Here is a 26839-nt window from a genome sequence, read left to right on the forward strand (position 1 = left end):
ACACAAGCCAAGTGCTGATCTCTTGTATTACCTCTCTGGATCCCAGAGCTGTTTCTCTTGGTCCTGTGCCTTTGAGGGTGGAAGACGCAGCCACCACTAGGGGACTAAGACCTGGACTAGCACTTAGGAAACTGAGTGCCATCACCCTGCAGAATGTTTTCTGCCCTCTCTTCCCTTCTTCATGGTGTCACAAGAGATTTCCCAGCTCGTTCATGTTATGGTATGACCCTATGTCAGACTTTCCCTCATGCTGGGAATCATGGGGTGGGGGTTGTGAACTTGACTTGATCCAGCATATCAAATCATGGTGCTCCAAGAAAAGTGAGTGAAATGTCAATACTCTGCTATCCCATTGAGAGCTTCCTTTTAGGAGCACCCCTGATAGTGCTTGGGCGATCCTATGGAGTCTCCCAAGTCTTCCTGAGATTTACCCCATAAGGCATCATCACCAGCCTCTAGAGATGTTGTTTTAGATCACCATTATGCCTTCTGTAAAAGATGAATATAGCTACAACACAGAGATGGCCACTCTAGTGATTGACCAAGACAAGCACATGAGCAAACATCAAATATGAACACTTTCTATTAGAAGAGAATTCTGCAAAATTCTTAGCACCCAGATGCGGACTCAAGTGTATTGTCCAGAGAAAAATGATTCTCACATTCCAACACTGGAATGAACCTTACTGGAAAGAGGGCATCATTAAGAGGAGGAGGTCTCACAGGAGGGATGGACCCTCAGCTAAGTGTGGCTGATATCTTTCTGAAATGACAGGTTAGGTGGCAGTAGAGAGGACACTGTGTCTCTGAGCCAGCAATACTAGGGGTGGCTGGCAAACCTCAGAGGGAGTAGGACCTGTCTGGAGTTCAGACCTAAAACTTCCAAATTTCTGTGATTTCTTGTAGCTCCCCATTTGTGGCCTTACATCAACTAAGAAAACTAACACAAATCCTAAGTCTCAAATTATCTTTTTTTTTTTGGTTTTTGGGTCATACCCAGTGGCACTGAAGAGTTACTCCTGGCTCTGTGCTCTCAGTAATTGCTCCTGGCAGGCACTGGGGACCATATGGGATGTCAGGATGTCTGTCCTGGATCTTCTGCATGCAAGGCAAATGCCCTACAGCTGTGCTATCTCTCCAGCCCCTCAAATTATCTTTTTATCTTTAAATTTGACCTTAAAAATGGGAATTTCTGGACCTTTCATCACCATAGCTAGTAAAGGATGTTTCTTGCTGCTGGAATCTGCCCCCTCATTTCACCTCTCTGTGGCAGTTTCCTTTATTATACTGCTTTCACAGCATCCTCTCTGGAGTCATGGTTTGGCTGCTAGCATCTCTTCTGTCACTGCTTCCTGAAATGTGGTGAAGTGTCTTCTCTCAAAGTCCCCAAGTTCAATACATGATGTGCTAATACAGCTCTATCCACTCTGTCTCCTATTGTAATTATCAGTAGAACCCCAGGCTCCATCAGTAGGAAATGAAAAAACTAGACAGCATTTTCCCATTGTCTTCTCTAACAATTTCTTTGGGTGCATTCTTGCTGTTTTTCATATTCTCTTGGTCGATCTTCCTCACTCCGGCATTCTTGACCTCTTCTCCAAGAAGGCTGCCTTCCCCTTCCTCCCAGCCAGCCATGCCTTGACCTCAACTTCATTATCCTGAGTAACCACATCCTTCTGTAATTCTATGTCAGATGTCTTCTATTACCCACAAGCAATCTCTTGTCTTTGTGACATACTCCCCAAGGTAAATGTCTTCAGACTTGCTGGCATGCTAATTCTTGACCTTGTCATATTAATTCTTCCTAGTTAACCCAGTTCAAGCCCCTTGCTTTGGGTTACTGGCCAAACTACCCCACATTTCCAGCCCACCATTCTAGTCACTTTATTTGGAAAACCAACAGCAGCCTTGCTTGTCTCTTCCTGTTTCATCCTTGCCTGGCCAACAGCCAAGCTTCCTCGAATCCAAATCAGCATCTTCTCAGGTATGATTGTGAATATGGCAAGGATATTATTGGAACTAGCCAGGCACTCCTACGACCTTCATTCATTAATTTATTTGTTCTTTTTTACTATCTCATTTCACACTTTATTCTTTTCTCTAACAGCTCCAGAACATTTCTTCTCTATTTTTTCCTCTCAACTGAAGCAGCACAGATACTAGAAAGCCAGAGTGATAGCACAGCTGGGAGGGCAATTGCCTTGCACATAGCTGACCCAGTTTCAATCACCAGTATCCCATATGGTCCCTCAAGCATGTCACGAGTAATTTCTTGTTTTTTTTTTTTTGAATGCTTCACGAATTTGCATGTCATCCTTGCGCAGGGGCCATGCTAATCTTCTATGTATCGTTCCAATTTTAGTATATGTGCCAAAGCAAGCACATGAGTAATTTCTGAGCTCAGAGCCAGGAGTAACTCCTGAGTACTGCTGGGTGTGGCACAAAGACAAAAAAAAAAAAAAGAAAACCCACAAAATTGTGCACACGCACGCACATGCACACACAAGTTAACAAAAGGAATGAGGCAGCTACCAGTTTCTTTCATTTGGCTCTTGATAAGGAAATTAAGCATATCCCAAAAGAGATACAAGTTTCTACAAAACTACATCCTTGAGATGCAGCCCGAGTCCAATCTAGCCACACCTTCCCAGGGAGCCAATTTTTAAAACCAGAAGATTCTAAAATCATCTAGAATGAGTATGATCTCGACTCTTGGCAATTGTGTGTGTAAAGAACATCCAGTGTTGACCAGGGCTTCTGGTGAGAGCAAGGCAGCTTTTTCTGTCCATCATCATCCGCCTCTAAGACTCACTGATACTCTGAGTCTTCTGGCAGCCTGTTCCTCTGCTCCTGACTGGGGAGCAGTGAGTGACTCAGTTTGCCGGATGTAGTGGCTGTGCATCAGGCCAAAGAGTCTCTATTTGTGAGCATAACTCAGGCCTGCTCTTCTTTAATTACACTTAAAAATCATTGCTCAGAATTCCAAATCTATTTCCTTGTTTAAAGTGTTGAGGAGCCATAAGATTTTAAGTTCAGTGGGTCCAGAAGCTAGGCTGCCTTAGCAATAGTGCCCAGCATCAGTATTGTTAGAAAGAGGGAGCTATAGGAAGGTGAGGAAAAAAATTATTGAAATGGCACAAGCAACAAATAAATGCTCAGGAGGTTAAGTCACAACCAGACTCTAAAATCTCACTTTGCTTTTGCTATGAAAAATAATGTACCACTATTTATTAGTATCATTATTATTTATTATTATGAGCATTGTTCTTTGACTCAGTATCTGAATTCCTGCTACGCACTGCGAATACTAAAAGATGAATCTGGCACTGGTTTCTCCCTCCAAAAATTGCTAATTTCATAGAAAAAAGTAGAATTCAGGCAGAGATCCTCAAAATCCAAGGTAGCAAAGATAAGTAGCACAAGAACCTTTTAGTGGAAATGCTCTCTCCAGTGAGTTTTTACACTGTAAGACAACTTTTCGTTGAATACAGAGAAAGTAGATAGAAACATGCAGTGGTTTTCAAAAGCTCTGCTTACCATAGATTTTTTTTTCCCTTCTGTGTCTCTCTGGTTCCCTGGTGCATCCCAAACCAACAACAACAACAAATTAAAAAACTTGCCTCTCTTTCCTTTCCTCTGATGTGGCTTCTCACTAACGGGTGTGGTCATTATGATGATTATGATGACCATTATTATAGTCATTCTTCAGCCACAAGCAATAGGAAAGCCTGATGGAGAGAGATGTTTTGTTTTGTTTTTTTTTTTATATCTTTCTGTTCTTCTATTGCATTTATTTTTTTTTTATTTTTTTTATCTTTATTTAAACACCGTGATTACAAACATGATTATAGTTGTATGATTACAGTCATGTAAAGAGCACCCCCCTTCACCGGTGCAACATTCCCACCACCAATTTCCCAGATCTCCCTCCTCCCTAACCCCCTACACCTGTACTCGAGACAGGCTTTCTACTTCCCTCATTCATTCACATTTTATGATAGTTTTCAGTGTAGTCATCTCTGCAACTGCACTCATCACTCTATGTGATGAGCTGCATGTCCTGAGCTGCACCTACCAGCCCTCATCTCTCTTGTCTCTGAGATACTGTTAAAAATGTCCTTCATTTTTCTTAAAGCCCATAGATGAGTGAAACCATTCTGCGTCTTTCTCTCTCCCTCTGACTTACTTCACTCAGCATAGTAGATTCCATGTACATCCATGTATTGGAAAATTTCATGACTTCATCTCTCCTGATGGCTGCATAGTATTCCATTGTGTATATGTACCACAGTTTCTTCAGCCACTCATCTGTTGAAGGGCATCTTGGTTGTTTCCAGAGTCTGGATATTGTAAATAGCGCTGCAATGAATATAGGAGTAAGGAATGGATTTTTGTATTGTATTTTTGTGTTTCTTGGGTATATTCCTAGGAGTGGTATAGCTGGATCGTATGGAAGCTCAATTTCCAGTTTGTGAAGGAATCTCCATATCGCTTTCCATAAAGGTTGTACTAGACGGCATTCCCACCAGCAGTGAAAAAGAGTTCCTTTCTCTCCACATCCCCGCCAGCACTGCTTGTTTTCCTTTTTTGTGATGTGTGCCAATCTCAGTGGCGTGAGGTGGTACCTCATAGTAGTTTTGATTTGCATCTCCCTGACGATTAGTGATGTTGAACATCTTTTCATGTGCCTTTTGGCCATTTGCCTTTCTTCTTTTTCAAAGTGTCTGTTCATTTCTTCTCCCCATTTTTTGATGGGGTTAGTTGTTTTTTTCTTGTATAGTTCTGTCAGTACCTTGTAAATTTTGGATATTAGCCCTTTATCTGATGTGTATTGGGTGAATAATTTCTCCCACTCAGTGGGTGGCCTTTGTATTCTGGGCACTATTTCCTTTGAGATGCAGAAGCTTTTCAGCTTAATATAGTCCCATCTGTTTATCTCTGCTTCCACTTGCTTGGAAAGTGCCGTCTCCTCCTTAAAGATGCCTTTAGTCTCAATGTCCTGGAGTGTTTCACCTACATGTTGTTCTATATACCTTATAGTTTCAGTTCTGATATCAAGGTCTTTAATCCATTTGGATTTTACCTTTGTACATGGGGTTAGCTGTGGGTCTGAGTTCGCTTTTTTGCAAGTGGCTAACCAGTTGTGCCAACACCACTTGTTGAATAGGCTTTCCCTGCTCCATTTAGGATTTCTTGCTCCTTTATCAAAAACAAGGTGGTTATATGTCTGAGGAACCTTCTCTGAGTACTCAAGCCTATTCCACTGATCTGAGGGTCTGTTTTTATTCCAATACCATGCTGTTTTTATAACTGTTGCTTTGTAATACAACTTAAAATTGGGGAAAGTAATGCCTCCCATATTCCTTTTCCCAAGGAGAGCTTTAGCTATTCGAGGTTGTTTGTTGTTCCAGATGAATTTCAGAAGTATTTGATCCACTTCTTTGAGAGAGATGTTTAAACTCAAGGATGGCATTGCGTAAAGATAGTGGTGAAGAACTCAAAGCCATTGTGCTGAGCTAGGCCCTCAGGCCTTGCAGTGACATTTCTGATGCCGTGGCAATGCTGGGTCGTTCCACCAGGGCCTGCTACTCTTTTTCTGGAGGGCATTTCTCCAGAAGGCACTCACAGCTGCTCCCCATCTCTTCTCAACTCCATCAAGCTTAGCTCAGAAGAGAAAGAAGAAAATATTGATCCCTAAAGGGACTCTGAAAGTTAAGATGAAGCAATCAGGCCTTTGGTGTTAAGATCCTGGGAACAGGTATAGCTGACTTGGTGCCTTTCCACGCATACCCCACATCCCTGCCCATGGCATCCATAGATTGATTAGCTGTTAGTGTCCTTCTGTAAAGTTTCTTCATTCCTAGAACACCCTTTTATAAAGCTGATGAGGGCCGTGCTTGGCCGAGGAAGGTCTTGAACCCCTGAATTATGTCCTTTGAGTTCTAGATTAGACTGTTCTAGATTAGACTGCTGTTCTCTCTGGAACTGGTCACATCAATATCAGAGGGTGTTTGATTTAAAAAATATGCAATAGCAATGCAAAAGCATTTGCCGTGTACTCAGCCATACCTGGGTTTGATAACAAGTATCCCATAGGGCCTCCTGAGCACTGCCAGGAGTAATTCCTGAGTACAGAGTCAGGAGTAAACCCTGAGCACTATCTAGTGTGGCTCAAAAAAGGGAGGAATGAAGGAAGAAAGGGGTTTTGTTAACCAACCTACAAAATCTATCATTGTCTTTACCAAACCCTGTCTCTCTGTGCTACCCTGCCTAGCTCTGAGCATGTAGCAGAATCAGGGTAGCTCTTTATCAGCATGGCCTCAAGTGTGATAAGCATCCTAGCCACCTCTCCTCTGCATTCAGCTGTGTTGTGTAGAACTTAAGGCCTTGGTGAAAGAAGAAACAGTCGGGTGAGATCAGGCCCTAGGTTCTGGGGAATGGTCAGATCTAGATAGGGTCTGGAGGGCTTAGGGAGAGACACTTCCTGTTGTGATGGAAGAAGGGGATATACAAAGCGGGGGGGACAAGAAAATCAAGCCCAGCGGTTCCTTCCTTCTTGCCCTTTCACAGGGTGAGGTTGACTGGGGCTAGGTCAAGGGGTGGAAATCCTTGGACAAGAGATGCCTCATTGCTCCTCCACTCTCCAGTCTCAGCTGTAAATATCCTTTCTGATTTGTCTCCAACGTGGTGGGAATGAAAGCAAGGACCAGTTATCAAGGGTGAATTATTTAATACAATCATGTTTTAATAGCTGAGAAGAGACACAAATAGTGGAGACGCCTGTGGCTAATGGATTTCCCTGGTAGGAGATAAAAGGCTGATTACACAGCCAAGCACGTGAAGACCTGGCGCATTAATGACAATTTACAGGTCAGCTCCCTTACAGGGCTGATTTAAAATGCACCGTCTGTTTTCTCACTGCAGCCTGATAACTAGGATTTTTGCTGGCAGTCCCTGCCTCTTCATCAAGAAGCCTTTTTCCTGAGTGTCTCTGTGTCTCTGAGTGTCCTGTGTCTCTGAGTCTTGTTAGTTTAACCCCATAATATTTTACTGACCGGGGTGGTGTCAGATTCCTTCCCCATCACATTATGTCTAAACTGAATAGATTGATAGCCGCCAGTCCTGTGGTTGGCTCGGCCTTTCCCTGCCAAGTTAGAAACGCAAGTCTAGTATGCCTAAGGCATGTGTGTGTGTGTGTGTGTGTGTGTGTGTGTGTGTGTGTGTGTGTGTGTGTGTGTGTGTGTGAGATGTGTGTGTGAGACTCTCTTCTGGGGCACTCACCCTGGTCAAGGAATTTACTACCCTCAAGAGAGAGAGCTGAGGGGAAAAAGTCATTCCATTAATTTCATGTGTCCTGAGATAGAACACCCCCGTCAGACTCCCTTGATGACCTCCTTTTCCTTCCCTTGCCTGGTGTCACCTTCCTCAGTCTTTCCCCCTCCATGCAGCCACATGCATGTATACACACGCACACATACATGCACACAGACACTCACATGCACACACTTCCTCTCTTTTGCCCACAGTGGAAAAACAGAAATGGGGAGCCTGGCTTCAGTTCCTGCTCTTGCCTACTCCCCTCCCTTCTAGCCCTAATCTTAAACACATGCAGTAGAGAGGAAGGAAGGGCCCAATGTAGGGGCTTGTGTCATGTTAAGGTAACAGGAATGGCATCAAAGTTGTTGAATGCTACTGGGCCCCACTGCCCTGCAGGTGTGAAGTAAAAACACATCTCCAAGGCAATCCATATCTGACCTCCCAGCACCTGGAAAGTTGACCTCATTTCCACCCTAGTAGACAACTGGGCTGATGACCCCTTTGTTGAGTCTAGATTTAGCACTCACTAACTTGGGAGAGCCCCAAGAAAGCATAGACGAGCCTTTTTATCCCTTTCCATCCTCTAATCATTTGGTAACCAAACTCAGGTTTTGTTAAAGCCCTTTTGCTGTGTCAGGAGTGAGCTCCACTCGGCCAAAGCAACACCTTTCAGACTGTGTCAGAAAACCAAATTCTCCCTATCCCCACCTCTGAGATGCATCCAGTGAAATGCGTCCACACCTCTCACTGGGTGTCCTGAAACCAGAAATTCAGGGCCAGTGGCCAAGCCTCCATGCTTAAACAACGCATCTCTACTGGACACTGGGAATGCCAGGGGAATGAATAGCACCATGTTCTTGACCTGAAGGATCACATAATCTAACAGGACACAGATCTGTAAACAAGACCCTTCAAAACTGAGAGGGACAAGGGGAAAGAGGACCTCATATAACGGCTGGCCAACTTGCATTTGGGGAAGGAGGTTTTAGAAGCAATTTTTAAAGAAGTGATACTTGAATTACATCTGGGTAAAGGATAGAACTTTCTGGTAGAAGGGGTGGGGAGGAGTGTTTGCTCCAGAGTGTGTGTTCACATGATACACAATGGAGTATATGTATGCATGGTGGTGGATGAAGTGTGTGCACATAGTGGCATATGGGGGGTGTACAGGTGGTGGAAGGAATGTATGTGCAAGTGGTAGATTGAATGTGTGCACGAGATGGTTGACAGCCACAGGACACAGACCCGCACAGCAGCCCTGTGTCTTGTCTGTCTCAGGAGAGAACCTGCTCTCAGTGGCACCAGGAACTGTTGACACTGTTGACAGTGTCTAGCTGCCCACTTCCACACAATCCAGTGTCACTGGATCACGTCTCAAAATGACACTTATACAAACACTGTGGGGCAGGGACATAGTCCAAACTACCATGTGGCCAAGCTGACCTTGGCACCATCAATGCTTGATTCCCCGCTACCAAGGTAGTGATCCCTGAGCAGAGCCAGGAGTGAGGCCAAGCACTACTGCATGTAGGTCACAAGCCAAACAGTCAATCAGTCAATCAATTAACTAAGATAAACATGGCACAGAAAACTAAAGGGTGAGAGAGATTGGACAGTGTTTAAGGCTCTTGCTTTACAGGCAGCTGACCCAAGTTCAATCCCCACATATGGTCCTTGGAGCACTGCCAGGCTCCAGTGAGCAGAGCCAGGTACAGGCCAAACCACCACTGGGTGTGGCGCGCGCGCGCGTTTCTCTCTCTCTCTCTCTCTCTCTCTCTCTCTCTCTCTCTCTCTCTCTCTCTCTCTCTCTCTCTCTCTCTCTCTCCTCTCTCTCTCTCCTCTCTCTCTCTCTCTCCTCTCTCTCTCGTTTTGCACTTTAAAGAACTTCCTTCCTGATGCAGCCTCTCTCTCTCTCTCTCTCTCTCTCTCTCTCTCTCTCTCTCTCTCTCTCTCTCCTCTCTCTCTCTCTCTCTCTCTCTCTCTCTCTCGTTTTGCACTTTAAAGAACTTCCTTCCTGATGCAGCCTCGGCTACCCCCCACAGCCTTCTCTCTCCTTCCTCCCGGCCGCAGGGTTACCCCCTGGCCGCCTGCTCAGGGTCCCAGAAGTGGGTTCTGGTGAGGAGCAGTTTAAAGGAGACCCCAGGCTTTCCCTTTTCTTCAGGGAGCGGGGAGGGGACTGGTGAACTTCCGGCTTCCAGCAATTAGGAAGCAAATGCCTCTCGGGGACTTGGAAGCTTCAGCAGGCAACACGGGGACGACATGGCTCCGCGTGGTAGGCTTTTTGGCCAAGCTTAGGAGAAGATGCAGTCTCAGCTGCCCCCCACAGCCTTCTCTCTCCTTCCCCATTCCTTCAGGGGGTGGGGAGGAGACTGGTGAACTTCTGGTTTCCAGCAATTAGGAAGCAGATGCCTCTCCGGGAGTCAGAAGTTTCAGCAAGCAACACGAGGATGAGATGGCTCCATGAGCTCTTCGGGTGGCCAAATCACAGACCAAAGTAGTGTCTCAGAAACAACACCCTCCCTCTTGACTATTTCTAAAACATAAAAGGAGCACGTGTATCTCCTTCGTATATCTCAGATGTATTCTCTTAACATCTATAACTCTTTTCGAATATCCTCATGTAGTGACAATTTTGCCCACTAGTTTTGTTATTTGATTGTTTGATTTTCCTCCTTTGAGATCTGTTTTATAAGCAATACTGGTAGAAGAGTATCTTTGTATAGAATTCATGTTTGAACCAAGTTACGGGAAATCATCGGCCCCCAGATGCACCAACAATATCTTGTAGCATTGCTTCTCTTTTGTACAGGCAGATTAAAATGGGAAAATAATACATATGCAAACAAGTTCTTATCTAATAGAGATGGGAACACAAATTTGGTAATGCAGTTAGACCTTATACCCTGAACATTGGCATAATGATTTGGCTTACGCCTCAGAAGAATGGGCATCGCCCATACACACCTGAACAATGGATACCATCTATGGAAACAACCACAATTGTCTATAACATAACCAGAATCCAAACCAGGGAAGACCTACCACTGCTCTGGCACTGACTTACTCCAAAGAGTGCTCTCAACACCCAAACGACTCAGCAACAGCCTGCTTGCAGGGCAGATCGCTCTGCATCTAATGGTGTGCTGAAACTAGAGGATGCTCCACATCAGCCTGACTTCAATGAAAGAAATGCACAGAATCCAGAATCTTTAAATATAAGAATCTGATACCAATAATAGCTAAAGTGTGAAAAAGTTTCACTGGGATCACAGAGAATGACTCGGGTTGGACAAACTGGTATGCCTGGAACCCAGAGTCGGTCTTGTGCCAATAAACTTCTGGGGTGAGGCCTTCTTGTAATTGGGCCAAGGATTTTTTTTTCCATTTCCCCATATTTTTCTGGGCCTATGCAAACAACGGCGATTGCCACTGTCACACCTTTACTATATTTTTTTTACCCTTATCCTTTAAGAAAAAAAAATTTAGTGAACTTAAAAACAAGTAACTGTAATTAGATACCATTCAACCAGCCTTGAACCCTGGATCCCAGACATAGAAACGGCACAGATCCTCACAACAGCTGTAAGAAACAATCTCCATCTGGGACAGCCTTATTACTGCAGGGTCAACAACAAGGGCCAGCTCTAACATGATATCTCGACAATGAGGAAAATGTGAACAACTTGACCTTAGAGCAGTTTAGCCTACCTCACCAGCTAACGACAAGACAAAACCAGAAGACGCGGCACCCTTTGGTAGGTCCAAAAGCCAAGATCGTGATTTACAGATGACTGGATACTAGAACCACGACCAGACTGTATACATCTTGGGACCAATAAAAAAGCCCTAGTCTAGGATTTGAACTAAGACCTGCACAATAAGCATGATCCCCAGTCCCAAAGGTCCGACAGAGACAATTGTAACGGAAAGGGGCTTCTGGAAGAACAAAGAAAGACGCTATCCTAGATGCCTTCCTAGGTTCAGCGCAAAGACCAAGATCACCAACCACAGAAGATGGATTAAAATGGCACTGAGGTAACAGAACCTCTAGATTCACAAAGACTGACTTCACCATAAGTCCCACCTCAGGATATGTACAGATACTGGGACTGCTAAACACAGAGCTCTGACGGTATCACACTGGACAGAGCAGAAGCCTTCCACACACCAAAAAAAAAAAAAAAAAAACCACAACCTGGAGAGTAATGATCCTGAGCAAAGACTAGAGCTGATTCCATGACAGTATACTCCAAGGACGGAGAAACCCCATATCTTATAGGGCAAGTGAATTCCTTTTCGAATGACCCCAATATTTACTGTGCCAGGGCAGGAGGGAAAAAAAAAATACAAAAAACACAAAACCTTGGTTATGTATATATATATATATATATATATATATATATATATATATATATATATATATATATATATATATCTTACCTTCATTTATTATTGTTATTATTATTTTTATTTACCTAGCTATTTTGGTCGATTCCTCAGTTTGGATGTGATTATTGAAATTGTTGGCCCCAATTATTCTTTTTTTTTTTTTTCTTTTCTTTCTCTTCCTTTCTTTTCTTTCGTTATGTGCTACGCCATGTTTCTTATTTCAAGACCACGGCGTGTTTTTTGTTTGTTTGTGTTTGTTTTTAGTTTGTTTTGGTTTGTTTTTTATCTGTTTTTTTGTGGTGCTTATCGTTATAGCTGGAGTCCTCACTGGATATTTGACACTTCTTTTGGTACTGGTGGAGTGTTTCAACTTCTTTTTCTCCTTCATTTCCCAAATCGATGATGAGAACCTCTAGAAGGATTCTGCCCATTTTCGGGGTATTAAACTCTTACCCCGGTTTATTTATTTTCTCTTTTTCAGGCAAAACCACGCAACTTGAACTAGCTACCCCTGCCCCTACTTAGAGGGGGAAATAAGGGAGGCATCAAGACCAAACTGATGCAAGACTACTAAGTAGTTGGTTAGAGACAGAGGGGACCACATATTCTAGCCGCCCTGGGGGTGAGGGAAGAGGAAATGGGAGGTAAGACAGAAACGGGGGTGTAGGGAGGACAATTTGGGGATGGGAATCCCCCCTGATTTTATGTAAATATGTACCTAAAATATTATTGTCAACAATATGTAAGCCACTATGATCAAAATAAAAATTATATTAAAAAAAAAACAAAAAAAAACAAGTAACTGTAGTAGAATGCCTGTCTCGAATACAGGCAGGGGAAGGGAAGGTGGGGAGAATGTTACACTGGTGAAGGGGGTTGTTTTGTTTGTGACTGTAACTCAACTATGATCATGTTACTTAAATAAAAAATATATTTTAAAAAATGGAAAAAAAAGGGGCCGGGCGGTGGCGCTGGAGGTAAGGTGCCTGCCTTGCCTGCGCTAGCCTAGGACGGACCAGACGGACCGCGGTTCGATCCCCCGGCGTCCCATATGGTCCCCCAAGAAGCCAGGAGCAACTTCTGAGCGCATAGCCAGGAGTAACCCCTGAGCGTCACAGGGTGTGGCCCAAAAACCAAAAAAAAAAAAAAAATGGAAAAAAAAAAAAACTTCCTTCCTGCTGAAAGTGGGCCGTAACATTGCTCAGAGCCTGCAGCCTCACCGAGTATTAATAGGCATCATTAGACACAGAGGCCTTCACACCTCATGGCTGGGTCCTTCTTAATATGGGGCACAGTGGTGGCTGCAGCCTGTTTCCTGACTTTCACACTGCCTCCCCAATGCCCACACCTTGCTCTGCACTCTGCATCCCGCTTCTTGGGCTTGGCAGCCAGATGCTAGTCCCGCTTTTTTCTGGATGCCAGGCTCTGCTTCCTGGCACCCTGCTTGGCCCCAAGGCCTCGTCTTTACACTGACCACAGCAACAGATCTGATCACAGGTTCAAAAAAATAGAGACTCTTGACAAATGTTAGCCCAGATCTGGGCTTTCCCACTCCTCGGAGCCACTTCTAAGAGGACCAGATTCCCTCCCCACAGCCCGCCCCATCCCCAGACCCCTCATCTGGCTTCAGTGCTCCCTTAATTACATTCTTGGCCTCTGATCTGAGAGAGCCTCAGGGGAGGGCTACTCAAACCCGAACTCGTATTCCCAATCAAGTGCCTCAGACATCACAAGCATTTTAGAGGACAAAGGGCCCTAGGGTCTAGGGGTCAGCTCTCCCCATTGCCCCCCTTATCTCTGCCGCCACTGCTGTCCCTATAGGAATCAAGACTTCTGGCCATGGTGCCTGCAAAGTCTTTAACGGGTCTCCAACAGAGAAAGGGCCATGTGCAGATTTTAAACCCTCCTTTTACTTTGCAGCTTCTGTAATGTCCAGGCGATCTCACACTCCTGATTGTGGTGCTCAGTTGGAGCTCACACGCAATGGGGTGCTGTACCCTGGGGAGGAAACACTTGGTTCTATTGGTTGGGGAGGAACTGGATAGAGGCTGCGCTTTGTGTGGGCTAAACTAGCAGCCAGTGGTCGTTGCAGAGCTGGAATGAAATGTCTGTAAGATACACATCTCTGCGCCTGATAGATGGACCCTTTGGGGACCTTAAGTTTATCTAGTTTCTGATTGGGGATTGGGGACAGAATTTGAGCCACTGACCATGGAAACTCATTTATGTGGATATCAAGAATCAATAGAAACACCATTTCCTTCCCAGTTGTACATTATTTCTTTTCTATAGTATCCTTTGCCCTTAATCACAATTACTTTGATTTATTTTGCAAAATTTTCCTAAGGGAGGCTCCAGACATGATACTAGGGGTGTCAAATATGTTCTCCTGAGCACCGTCCAAAAAAAACCTCTCCAAAAATTAAAACTAATAACTTTAAAACAATTTCTTTCAATGAGGAATTTCCAAGTGTGATAACACTTAGGCAATAGGGAACTTGACACTTCATCTGTAGAAGAGGTGTGAAGTGAGTTGGAAGAGCCAGAAAAGTCATTGTTGAATAAGGGTGGGAAAGGGGGAAATTAGCTGCTGAAGGAACTTGAAGACTATAAATGTCTCTGGGACAGACTGTTTGTCCAGAGAGGCTTGGGAACAAGGTTCTGAAAAACTGTAGAAAGGCAGCGGTTATTGATGGTGTAGGCTGTGGTGGGTGTGGGTCTGTGTCCAGATGCACTGAGAGACACTGTTGTGTGCTGATGGCTTTTGGGTCTTTGTGAAACTGAGACTGAAATCAGGAGCAAAAAGAGAACCACGAAATGAAAACAGTGAATAAATAGTGTGAATATACATTCAGACATGTCAATTTAGAGGCAGTATGTGAAAATATTAAGTTGAAGGTACTAGGTAAGAAGAGTTTAAATTAATTAGACTCACCAAGAATCCATTATAAAAGCTATGAGGCAAATCACCTTCGTTTTGAAGGGATTTTATTTGCATTGATAATAGTAGTTTGTTGACATACTTTTGTTACCCATACTTTTGTTATGGGTATCGGGAGAGAGAGGCAAAATGGAAACCACACAAAGTTGTGAGTGTAGACAGTCTGAACACAAAACGACCTCACTACTCATAGATGCATTTAATAATTAGCAATTGGAATAAATTATAATTATTGAAAAGGCTTAGGACATTGCTCTTTAGCCTCCAAACATCAATTACATGTGAAAATTACTCAACAGTCTGTTTTACAAAGTTGAGAAAAATTGAAAGCATTGTGCTTTTTTTTTTTTTTTTTTTTTTTGTAGATAGATACAAATTTGAGTTGCATGTGAGATACAGTGTTAACTAGAACTGGACCAAGGATTCATAACTTCTTTTCTTGTTTTATAGCTCGGTTCATCCTCATCTGTGCCTTTTACATCTATCTTCTCTCAGCTCTTTATGACCGTCGTGGTCCCTCTTATTATTGGACAGGTAAGTTCACTCATTCTCTCTGCTCTGTGCAGATCAAATTGTGCATGTTCTTAATGTAAAGGCCAGAAAATTGAGAGATGTTGTATTGACTGAAACTCAATCATTAACAGCTAAAGTAATTTTAAAAAAGATAAGAAAATTAAGAAGAGAACTACATGAAAATTAGAAGACTAAAATAAATATTTCTTTTAGTCCCCAAAATCTTCTCTGTTTGCTTTTTCAGTCAGTCTGCTTTGTAAAAAAAAAAAAAAAAAAAAAAAAAAATTTATATGGCCATCTATACAGAATCTTGATTTTTTTTTTTCATTTATTATCCTCTCTTTCCAGGTAATTATATCAAAAACATTTGATGGATCATTACTTTATTCTGCAGCTTTCAATAAATTCTTTTGGATTTTTTTTGTTGTTGTTATTGTTGTTTATTGTTTGTTTTTGGGCCACACCTGGTGACACTAGGGTTTACTCCTGGCTCTGCACTCAGAAATGGCTCCTGGCAGGCAAGTGGGACCATATAGTATGCCGGGATTCAAACAACCATTGGTCCTGGATTGGCCACTTGCAAGGCAAACACCCTACCCCTGTGCTATCTCTCCTGCTCCCTCCAATAAGTTCTTGACATTTTTGCCAATATTGGGAACTCTTGTGTGTCTTTGGATGCTTCTTCATAGATGCCTCCAGCAGTCGCAATTTGCTTGTGATTATGCCTTTGATTTATTAGCACTTTTTTTGGTGGGGGAGGAGGTTGACACATTAGCCAATTTTCAGGGATTACTCCTGGCAATGCTTAGAGGAGGGTCTTATAGGATACTAGGAATTGAACTCAGGTTTGCCACTTGCAAGGTAAGTGCATTGTTCTATAGCTCCTAAGCCTATTAACTCTTATTCATTTCAAACCTGTTTCTTCTTAAAATCCTAGAAAACCATAGTTTCCTTGATCATTCTTATTGGACTAAGAATAAAATTGTTTTAAAATTTCTTATATCAAGTTCATAATGAGCATATGATTTAATTACAAGCATAAAAATTTCAGAAAGAGATGGGTATTTTAATCATGGAAAGGGACATGGAGCTTACTGTACCCTAAGAAGAGTCAATTTTAGGAAAAAGGGTATTAAGAGAGTTCGTAGCACAGAGGTTGATCCCAAAGCCACTAGATTCTAGATTTAGTTCCGATTTGCTGATGAGTTAGGGTGGGTTTGAGTGCACGCAGAAGCCTGGACTCCCATCACTAGCTCTGCATTGTCTCCCAAGCATAAACATAGTGACCCCAAGCATCAAGCTAGAGTAGACCCGAGCAGCACTAGTTGTGGTCTCTCCCACCACCAAGAAAAACAAAAGTGATCACTGTCCATCTTTCTGCCTCCAACCAGCCCCACAATGTCTTGTACCTGAATCAGGGACCAGCTTCTCAGCTTGCTGGCCTGGGTTCCCCTTCTTGAGTTCCTTTACTTCACTTCCTGAGCCCCAAAGAAAGGACCGAGTTGATGCCACAGGCCTGTGTATCAGAAGTTCTCGAGAGAGTCATTTATTCTGTGAGTGTCTGTTAAGGGCCGCCCCATGGTGGAAGCAGCCTTTTCTGTGACAGAGTTGGAGATGACAGGACCCCATCAGCCTTGTGAGAAAGAAGTTCCCTGACCTCATTATTGCTAATGGATCATGGTAATTCAGCCTGTTGTGAAATATCATGTCCAATTAGGCAGGATAATGAGTGACTCAAAACTTAATATGTCTCAACTCTCATTCTTATTAAAAGGTTTCTTCAGTCTCTTTCACAAGTGCAAAGGTTATAAATAATATGGTTACATCTCCTATACCAAGAGAAGTTTCCACCAATATACAGACAGTCCAAATTTTAAATATATGATTTGATATTTTTAAAGAGAGTGCTCGCTTCAGCAGCACATATACTAAAATTGGAACAATACAATTTTAGTATTGTCATCCTGCGCAAGGATGTCACTTAAAGAGAGAATTGCTGTGTAACTTATTGTTTTGCAAATGCTTTTTGTAGCCAAGTTAGGACAGGTGGATTCATTTTTTTCGTATTAATTCCGGAATTCTGAAAGCATGCAAATGGCATTTGTCTTCGGATTCACAAAAACTCCAGATATTCGATGTTTGAATAATTTAAACTCCCACAACACATGCACGTTTGCTTTTCAAGCATGAGTTATAATTTAATTAAAAACTTCTGGTGCATTTCTAGCATTTTAAATATTCATACGTTCCATGGATCACTTTCGATTATCCACCGTCTTGAAATTCTTGAAGATGTCAGGTTTTTAAGGTTCCCAAAGTTGCACTCAGAATTCTCCATGGAGGCCGAGAGGACTGTGATAATTACACACATCCATTAGGATCAGCAGAGGAGATAAACTGGGGGGAGGCTTAATGGGCATGTCTCTGTGACAGCTAGCAAAGAACATTTGGTGTGATGAAGGATAGATTTGAACGTGCTTGAAAAATCCACCTCATTATGGCCAGCCACGGAAGTCGAGTTCCAAATGTGACATTCCCCCAGCAGATGAGCGTTGTGGTAGGGAAGCTTCGATGTCCTCAGTGGCCATCACCCACAGGACTCTTCCTTCGTGTCTTTCTGCTGTCAGAGGCAATCGGTGATGCCCGAGTCAATCTGCACTACTCTGGAATGAGGCAACAATCTGTTGTTGGTGTCTGTCTTTCAGATCGTCCGAAGGCACATCAAAGATTGGCTGGAAAGGAAAAAGCCCCCATTTGGGGCCGTGAGTAGCAGCGTCCTTCTCATGATCATCTACACCACCTTCTGCGACACCTTTGCCAACCCCAACATTGATCTGGACACATTCAGCCTCATCATCATCCTGTTCATCAGTAAGTGATCACAGGGGACACTTGCCCTCACCCTCTCCGTGCTCCCCCTGACAAAACCTAGTTACTAGCATTTTCTGAACTTATTCTGAGTGTGAGAGTGATCAGGAAAGCAGCCTTCTGACGATCTCATATCTTCAGTGGCCTGGTCTTGGGCATCTCTGGTCTTAAAAAAGAAATTAGCAGAGTTGAAGAAATAATACAGCAGGAAAAGCATTTGCTTTGCACATGGCTGACCTAGGTTTGATCTCTGGCATCCCATGTAGTCCCCCATGCCTGCTAGGAGTGTTTTTTGAGCACAGAGCCAGGAGTAACCCTTGAGTGCTACTAATAGTTCCCACCCCACCCCCCAAAAAAAGACATTAGCTCTTAGAGCTTTATCTCCTTTGTTTTGGCTTTTTTTAATGTCTATTATTTATTTTTGGTTTTTGGGCTGCACCCGGTGTCACCCAGTGACACTCAGGGGTTACTCCTGGCTATGCGCTCAGAAATTGCTCCTGCCTTGGGGGACCATATGGGATGCTAGGGGATCGAACCACAGTCCATCCTAGGCTAGCACCGACAAGGCAGATGCCTTACAGCTTGTGCCAACACTCCAGCCCCTTTAATATCTAATTTTTTATATTCAGTGTACAAATCAATGCCTGTTGAAAACAATCATGATATCTGTTAAATGCAAAAGCTCCATTGAACTCATGCTCAACATTTTCTATTACTATAACTTAAAGGTAATTTTACCTTTTATTAGGAATTTAAGGTAACATAAGATACGATGCTTTTATTTTTTTAAGTATAATAACTGGTGGCATTGGCTAAAATGTAACTGCTAAAATATACTCGAAGTGTTGTTTTCTTTTAAGAAGAGTAAATGCACATAACTCTTAATGCTCAAAATTGTCCTTTTGTTTTGTTTATCCCATCATACTAAAGACAACTTTTGGCTGTTGAAACAAAGGTAGAATGTTATAAAATGTTAGTAAAATCAGCATGAGTTGCAGCCAGAAAGGTTGGATCATATGCCTCTTAGGCTAACCCTGGTTTGATCCTTAGCACCATGTGGTCCCCAAACTCCCAAGGGTACAGCTCTGGAAGCTCCTGAATACCCCAGATGTGGAGGATAGCCCTAGGAAGCAGGCCCATGCAACAACACATTCTCAAACTATTATATCAAATGGATACAACTAGGCTGAGAATCACTGGGAAAGAACTCTGATTCCCTGGAAATCCCCTTGGAAGGCCTCAAAGTAGTTTTAGAAATAAATGAGTTAGGGGCTGGAGTGGTGGCGCAGCGATAGGGAGTTTACCTTGCATGCGGCTGACCTAGGATGGACCTAGGTTTGATCCCCCAGTGTCCCATTTGGTCCCCAAGCCAGGAGCGATTTCTGAACACAGAGCCAAGAGTAACCCCCCTGAGCATCATTGGGTGTGCCCCAAAAGCAAAAGCAAAAGAAAAAAGAAGTTATTTAATCCAAAATACATTTCTATGCCATCACATTTATGCTATTGGTTATAGATACTAACAGCATAAAATAACATTTTCTAAAGTAATTGAGTTAAAGAGCCAATTTTTTTTTTTTTTTTTGGTTTTTGGGTCACACCCAGCGGTGCTCAGGGGTTACTCCTGGCTGTCTGCTCAGAAATAGCTCCTGGCAGGCACAGGGGACCATATGGGATACCGGGCTTCGAACCAACCACCTTTGGTCCTGGATTGGCTGCTTGCAAGGCAAACGCCACTGTGCTATCTCTCCGGGCCCAAAGAGCCAAATTTTTAATCTTAGTTTTTCCATTTGCCCTGGAGAGTTCCTCACTAAGAATAAGCTGAAACTCATTCAGTGGCATTTTGGCCATGTCCATTGGTTTATTTGTTTGCTCTGGCATTTGAGGTTCCCTATGTTTCTGACAAAAATAAACCAAATACTCCAGTAACTGTGCTACAAAGTTGGCTTTAGAATCACTGGGAAGGATCTCTGGTCCCCTGGAGAACTAATCAAGAATCAATCTCTTTTTTCTCTCCTTCCGTTTTAGTATTTTCTATTCAGCTGAGTTTTATGCTCTTAACCTTCATCTTCTCAACAAGGTAAGTGGATTTAATTTGGCATCTTGAGTTGCTAGTTTGCCTGCAGGAAAAAATCTCTCTCCTCTCACTCTCTTCTCTCTCCCCCCTCTCTCTCTTTCTCTTTTCTCTCCTCTCTCTCCTCTCTCTCTTCTCTCTCTTTTCTCTCTCTCTCTCTCTCACTCTCTCTCACTTTCTCCTTGTCTCCCTGGCCTTTCCACATGGATCCTGTCACCCCCCAAAAGGTAGTGATCACCAAATGTTCTGTCCTTGGCACCTATATTCTCTCTTCACAGTCACAATCCTCTCTGTCCTCCTGACTTGAGCTGTCAACTTCTTGCTGTGGCAATCGAGCCTGGTGGCTTCTTCATGTCTTCCTGCCTTCCAGCCTCTCTTCACTCAGTCCTTATCATTCTGAGATCTCACCCTGACTTAGAAAGGCCCCAAATCCATATAGTCCAAAGGGAATTAATCTTCTCTCCTGATGCTGCTCTAGCTCTGTCATCTCTGGAGCCGCCATCCCACAGTGACTTAAACCAGAATTATTCCCACCACTATTTTAAAAATATCTTGATTCTACCTCTAAAACATTTTACTTTCCTAGTTTAGATTCTTGTTGCCTCTTTTCTCCCTGAACAATATCATGGGTGCCATAGTGATCTCTTTATTTCCAATGCATTGCTCCCATTTACTTCTGAATCTTTTTCCTGTTCTTATACATTTTGCACTACTTTCATAATTGAGCTTTCTTATAATAACTTAGATGACCCTCCTGTCTGTAGAGCTTCAGTGGTTCCCGAGGCAGTACTGTAGACGAAGGGGTCTCAAACTCACGGCCCTCTGTACAACATTTTGTGGCCCTGCCCTTGAGGGTTCTTATTTTTGTTTTGTTTTAGTTGTTTGGGTCACACACACCCTAATGTTCAAGGCTTACTACTGACTTAACACTCAAGGATCACCCTGACTTTGCCTCCTACAGCCCCCAGGTAAATTGAGTTTGAGACCCCTGCTGTAGAGTAAAGTTTATCTGAGGGAGGGAGGGTGGCAAATCAGGCTCTCTCCCAGCCCATTGTCCATGCAACCCTCCTCATTTTCATTCATTCTTATCTTTAGCTCAAGGTGAAATCTTAGCTGTTCCCTAGAGGAACCTCATACTTTCTCTTTTCTGACTTTACTAGGGCTGTTCCCTGTCTTAATTGGACTCTGCATCCTTGGCCATCTTTTCCATTCTTATACTTCCAGCCCTAATAGAACTTCTTCCATCAGTACCATGTAGCCAGCAGATAATATTTAATGTTACCCCCAGAGAAAGCCACCACTAAAAGGCCATACTAAGCTGGTCCTACTTGAACTTATACACTAACAATTGCCCTGGGAGGGACATAGTCAAGGCAGAGGAGACAAAGTGGAAGACACGTGCACAGATAGAGCTCAAGCCAGACTTTGTGGATTATGAGGGTTAACTTGATTCAAGTATTAAACAGTTAATTATTCTATGGTTAGAGGGAGGGGTCTTGGTGGGAGACAAAGAGTATCTTGATTTCATTTCCACTTGACATTTCCAAAAAGCCTTTGCTTTCTCTTTTTCCAGTATACTAAGCTATTTAAGTTTCTTTTAAAATGTGTATCTTGTGTTTGGATGGGCATTTGTTGACATGTTCCCTGGATTCTTGGGTTCACACATATATAAGCACTGTATTGCTCATTTGCCCAGACCCATTGGGCATAATTTCTTTTCTACTCTTTTTATTTTTCTACTATTTGTTCATTTTTCCTACTTAGATGAAATGAAATTAGCCTTTGGTTAGGGAATGGAGGGGTGTCACATATTAGGGTGATGGTCTCTCTTTTTTTTTTTAACAATTTGGAATGCAAATATCTAGAAAGACAAAAATTGTCAACATGAAAATCAGACTGGATTTTTTTTTTTGAGACTCCCACAGGTAAAGGAATTTTAGAATGACTAAGAAAGGTTTAGTCTACAAAATCCCCTCCCTCCATTATCCCTTTTACCTGGTTTTCTTTTGCATGCGTTAGTGACCCACCACCTTGCCAGTTTAGTATCTGGCATGCAAACTCCTTTAAACTACATTTAAAGTCATTATCCTTTTACCTCTCTACAGTGTAAAACCAGGGTTAAAAATCCTAACTCCAGACTCAGGCAGGCTTGAGTCCCCATCCAGTTTAGTACCTTAGTACTTTTTTTTTTTTTATCATTTTTCCTATCAAATAATTATACCTATTTAAAAAGGTATACCTATTTAAATAGTTAAAAAATTATACCTATTTAATTCTCTCATTTGAGAGTTAATACATATTGGAAGCCCTGGCATCAGAAAGTGCTCAATAACAATAAGCTAGTGTGAAATATTTATTATATCAAAATAGTTTTCTATTTCAAAAGCTAATAATGAAAGAAATAGCTTTTCTACTCAATTTTGAGTTTTTCCTCTGTCAGTTTTTAAGATATAAGAGTATATTAATAAAACCATCAGTTGCTGTCTTTAGTGACCTAAGAGTCTGTGAGATTTTATATTTTCTAGTGTTTAGAACATATCAGAAAAGTGAAAACAGTCCAGTTATGTAGTATATTGGGTAAGGCACTTGTCTGGCATGTGGCCAACATGAGGAAGGACAGAAGGGAGGAAGAAAGAGAGGAGGGAGGGAGGGAAGAAGGAAGAAAAGAAGGAAGGAAGGAGTGAGGAAGGAAGGAAGGAAGGAAGGAAGGAAGGAAGGAAGGAAGGAAGGAAGGAAGGAAGGAAGGAAGGAAGGGAGGGAGGGAGGGAGGGAGGGAGGGAGGAAGGAAGGGAGGGAAGGAGGGAGGAAAGGAGGGAGGAAAGGAAGGAAGGAAGGAAGGAAGGAAGGAAGGAAGGAAGGAAGGAAGGAAGGAAGGAAGGAAGGAAGGAAGGAAGGAAGGGAAGGAAGGAAGGAAGGAAGGAAGGAAGGAAGGAAGGAAGGAAGGAAGGAAGGAAGGAAGGAAGGAAGGAAGGAAGGAAGGAGCTGTAATTGGAAGCCTAACTAAAATATATGAAACTTTTCTACACTAATGACTAGTGTAGTAGAACCCTAGAGTGTTACTAGAGTGACCAAAAAAAAACAATAACAAAACCCTTTCATTGTATGTACAGTGGGCCCCCCAGCACCTCCTATGGTCTCCCTAGCATCTCTGAGTACAGAGCCAGGAGTAACCCCTGAACAGTGGCAGATGTGGCTTCCAAAAAAACCACAAAACAACAAAACACTAAACAAATACCCCCAAAAATGCCCTCAAGTAAAGAAAAGAAGAAGAAAACAAATATCCAAATACTTGTGCAGGCCTTCCTTTTCATCCTTCTCATGCATCTTTAACCAAAGATCTGCCTTAGCTTCCCCACAGCACCTGAAGCAGGGCTGACTTGGAGGGCAGGAGAGGTCTGTGAGGCAGCTGAGTCCCAGAGTTCTGGCTATGGGAGCTGAAGACCTTCCTCTAAATCACTACAGAGGTCAGCATCGCAAGGCACTGGACAGGGACGTTTCCTCCTCTGAAGTGCTGGGCTCAGACAGAACAGAACATTCTCCAAGGAGCAGAATGTTCCATATTCTATGATTCTGTGACTAAAACCTTCCGACGTGTTTTCCCTCTGTGGACGTTGCCGAGGAAAGTGAAATAAATACTATGTAGAATGCATTTGACTGAAAGGTTTGTAAGAGAATAAAAAAAGACCAGTGGGGAAGAAAAGGAAATAAACCCCTCCAGGGAAGCTCAAATGATCAAAAGGATTATAAAAACAGGATAAAAGGGAAATCAATATTAAAAAGAGTTAGAAACTAAATAGTAATGTGATTCCTTTCAAGAGTGTGAACAGACACAATAGACTTGTTCTCCCTGAAAGTGATTACAGTCTTTACCACTTAAACATGGCTTATGGATGCTGCTCCCAATGGCAGCCATGACTTTCTGCCTCTAAAGGCCCCTCCTCATTCCCCCGCCCCCCCCAGAGTTTGGCTAGGAAAGGTGCTTTTCCATAGGGCTATATTCATCATCCCAGTTCTGTGAGATTTGTGGGATTTTATCATTTCTTTTTCTGAAGGGAAACTTGTCTGAAAAATGTAGGCCTTAATGCTGTGAGACTCCAACAAAGTTTTTTCCTCTCAATTCTTCCAACATCCTCCTCCTCCTCCTCCATCTCCAATTCTTTCCCACTTCCCCTCTTTTGTCTCTTTCTGATTTTCTTCCCTCTACCCATCATCATCCTCAACAACTCAGAGTGTCTTGAGCAACCTGTCCTCTTGGCTTTCCCCGAGACCCATGATACTGGGGCACCTGTTCCTTTAGAGTCAATCTGAATCTGCTCTGTTAATAGATGCTCTTGTGACCATAAACCTTCCTTCTTGATATTCTAATCCGTCCTCTCCACAAATTAGGCTTTTATGTCCATAGAACTTTAGGGCACTGTACAGCACCACTTAGGATGGGTACCTCAAGGTGGCCTGGCTTTGGTCTCCACACCAAAAAAGGACTGGCAAGTGGGTCCTACAGTGGCCTCTTTCAAACACCTGTTGGGGTATTGACTGGGCCAAATCAGTCAGCCTTCTCAGCCAGAAACTTGATATTTTCAGAATGTTCATATCCAGAGAGCAGAGTCCTGAGCAGAGCAGATTCACCAAAGGAGTGTTTTGTTAGAGCTTTTTGGAAGAAAAACAAACTATTCCTCTAGGACTGTGAACACAGAAAAGACCTTTGTGCTGTTCCTTACACCCCATGTGTCACTGGAGAGCAGGCCCCAAGCCAGGTAGCTGGTATTGCATCCGGTCCTGCCTCCACTGGTGGACAATTCATTCTGTGCAAGTTCTTCATTCTCTGTCGATTCATGTTTTCCCCAACCTGCCCCTTTCAGGGTTGTTCCTTCCTCAGTACCTGTGCTTCAGTGCTACCTCAGCTTCTTTCATAGGAGAAGAATCAAGCAATTCACCCATCACAAAGGAAAACTTTTTGACATAAATGGCCTTCACTTTGCCGTCCCCTTCCTAGAATGGTCTGCTTCTTTCACTTTCTTGCTTCCAGCTCATGGACAGTAGGGAGCTCTCCTCTCAGACTAACCCTGTAGGCTTTGCTCTGCATGGTTTCCTCAGTGAATTCAGCTTTCTGCCTGTCTCACTCCCTCTCTCACCCCATCCCCAGTGCAGGTTACTCAAATGTCTCACAGCACCTCCTCACCAGATTTCTTGAATTTACAGTCCTCATCCCCTCCACCTCTACTAATACCACCACTGAGATTCACACAAACATCCACTCTGGGCCTCTTCTTGACTCCATGTCTGTTGACATAATAATGCCACCCTCAATCATCTATTTGCTCTGTTTCTTTTCCATCTTGACTTTCTCAAAGCAACAATGACTGTTCAAATCAACTGCATTTGTCATAGGTCAAATTCTTACCAACCATTAACATTTATTCTCACAGTGACCCAAAGAGACAGGTAGTATTTTTTAAATCTAAACAGAAAGAATGGTCAGGGTTAAATGCAGGGGTATTTGCAATCATGTCTGTACTTTTAGTTGGCCCTTTGGGAAGGACAATCCTATGAATTCACAGTGATAGGCCCATTCATTTCATCTATACCTTCCTTGGCCCTCACAGCTCTCTGTGCCTGGCTGAATCTCATCATCTTCAGGCTAGCTCCACACTGTTATCTCTACAGGAACAGGTTGACTGATCATACTGCTACCCTGAGTCCTTCATTGGGCCCCTTCTTCTTTTCCAATCCATTTTCCTGGCTGCCAGTCCTGTCCTGCATCCAAATCAGATGAATAATATGCTCCTTATCCCCTGTCTCCTTATCCTATCCTCACATAGCCTCATCCCTGACCGACCCTCATCTCTGACCCTCATCTCTGACTCAAATCTTCTCTTGCCTCAAACTGTTCCTTAGAGCCAGTGCAGTTGCTGCTTCCTCAGAAAGGTTCTGTGAGTTCCCATTATCAATCCCTCTGCCCCTGCCAAGTTGTAGCTGATTCTGTCTTTTGTTGCCAAACCTTTCCCTTCCCTTCCTTTCCTTTTTCTCCCTCCTCTCCCTCTCTACCTCCTCCCCCTCCCTCTCTCTGCCTTCCTCTCCCTCTCTTTTCCCTTCCCTCTTCCTCTTCTCCTTCTCTTTCTCTCTCTCTCTCTTCCCCTTCCTCTAACTTCATTCCTTTTACCACTGCATTTACAGAACCTTACATCACCCCTGCCAAGTGTAAAAGATAGAAAAGGGAGATATGACAAGTAGTGCTATGTGTGCAGTGTCAGAATGTGGCCTCCTGAAGTAGGCTTGCTCTACTGAGGGGATATATATTTACAGAGAATACTTATCTGATAGAGAAGCCTGAAATTTAGAAAGTTGTTATCAAGAAAAGGCACCTTAAAAAGAGAGAGGGAAAAATTACTAAAATGAATTAAAAAGATTTAGGAGCTCAAGTAATAGTGCAGTGAGTAATTCGCTTACCTTGCACACAGACAACCTAGGTTTGATCCCTGATACCACATATGATCCCCTGAGTCCCTTTAGGAGTGGACCCTAAGCACAAAGTACTGAATGTCTCAGGGTGTGGCCCCCAAACAAAATTTTATAAAAAATCATGAGGCTACAAAATGTTTTAGACAGGGCCAAAGGACCATGTAAATCTTTTCTCTGCTATTACTCAGGGACAAGAGGGCACCTAAAAGCCCCCATTGAGTACGTGACATGAAATCTATTTAGGGAAGATTTTCTTTTCATGAAAATTGAAGATGGTCTGT

At 43.0% G+C, this 26839-nt stretch overlaps 1 protein-coding gene and 2 non-coding genes across 4 annotated transcripts in view; 2 read left to right on the forward strand and 1 right to left on the reverse strand.

The window, feature by feature from the left end:
- Positions 1-26839, forward strand: part of SLC10A7 (solute carrier family 10 member 7) — a 224016-nt gene that overhangs the window by 178695 nt on the left and 18482 nt on the right. For both annotated transcript variants that reach the window (XM_049770107.1, XM_049770108.1), the window contains 3 exons: positions 15098-15181; positions 17866-18031; positions 20054-20105. In XM_049770107.1, the coding sequence (XP_049626064.1) occupies positions 15098-15181; positions 17866-18031; positions 20054-20105 (302 nt within the window). The remainder of the gene's footprint in view (positions 1-15097; positions 15182-17865; positions 18032-20053; positions 20106-26839) is intronic.
- On the reverse strand, positions 2280-2383 carry LOC126004696 (U6 spliceosomal RNA). The gene has a single exon (XR_007493960.1). It is a non-coding gene; the product is annotated as a U6 spliceosomal RNA (small nuclear RNA).
- LOC126004931 (U6 spliceosomal RNA) lies at positions 17065-17173 on the forward strand. The gene has a single exon (XR_007494136.1). It is a non-coding gene; the product is annotated as a U6 spliceosomal RNA (small nuclear RNA).

Source organism: Suncus etruscus, chromosome 3 (genome assembly GCF_024139225.1).
Source record: "Suncus etruscus isolate mSunEtr1 chromosome 3, mSunEtr1.pri.cur, whole genome shotgun sequence".
In the NCBI taxonomy this organism is placed as follows: Eukaryota; Metazoa; Chordata; class Mammalia; order Eulipotyphla; family Soricidae; genus Suncus; species Suncus etruscus.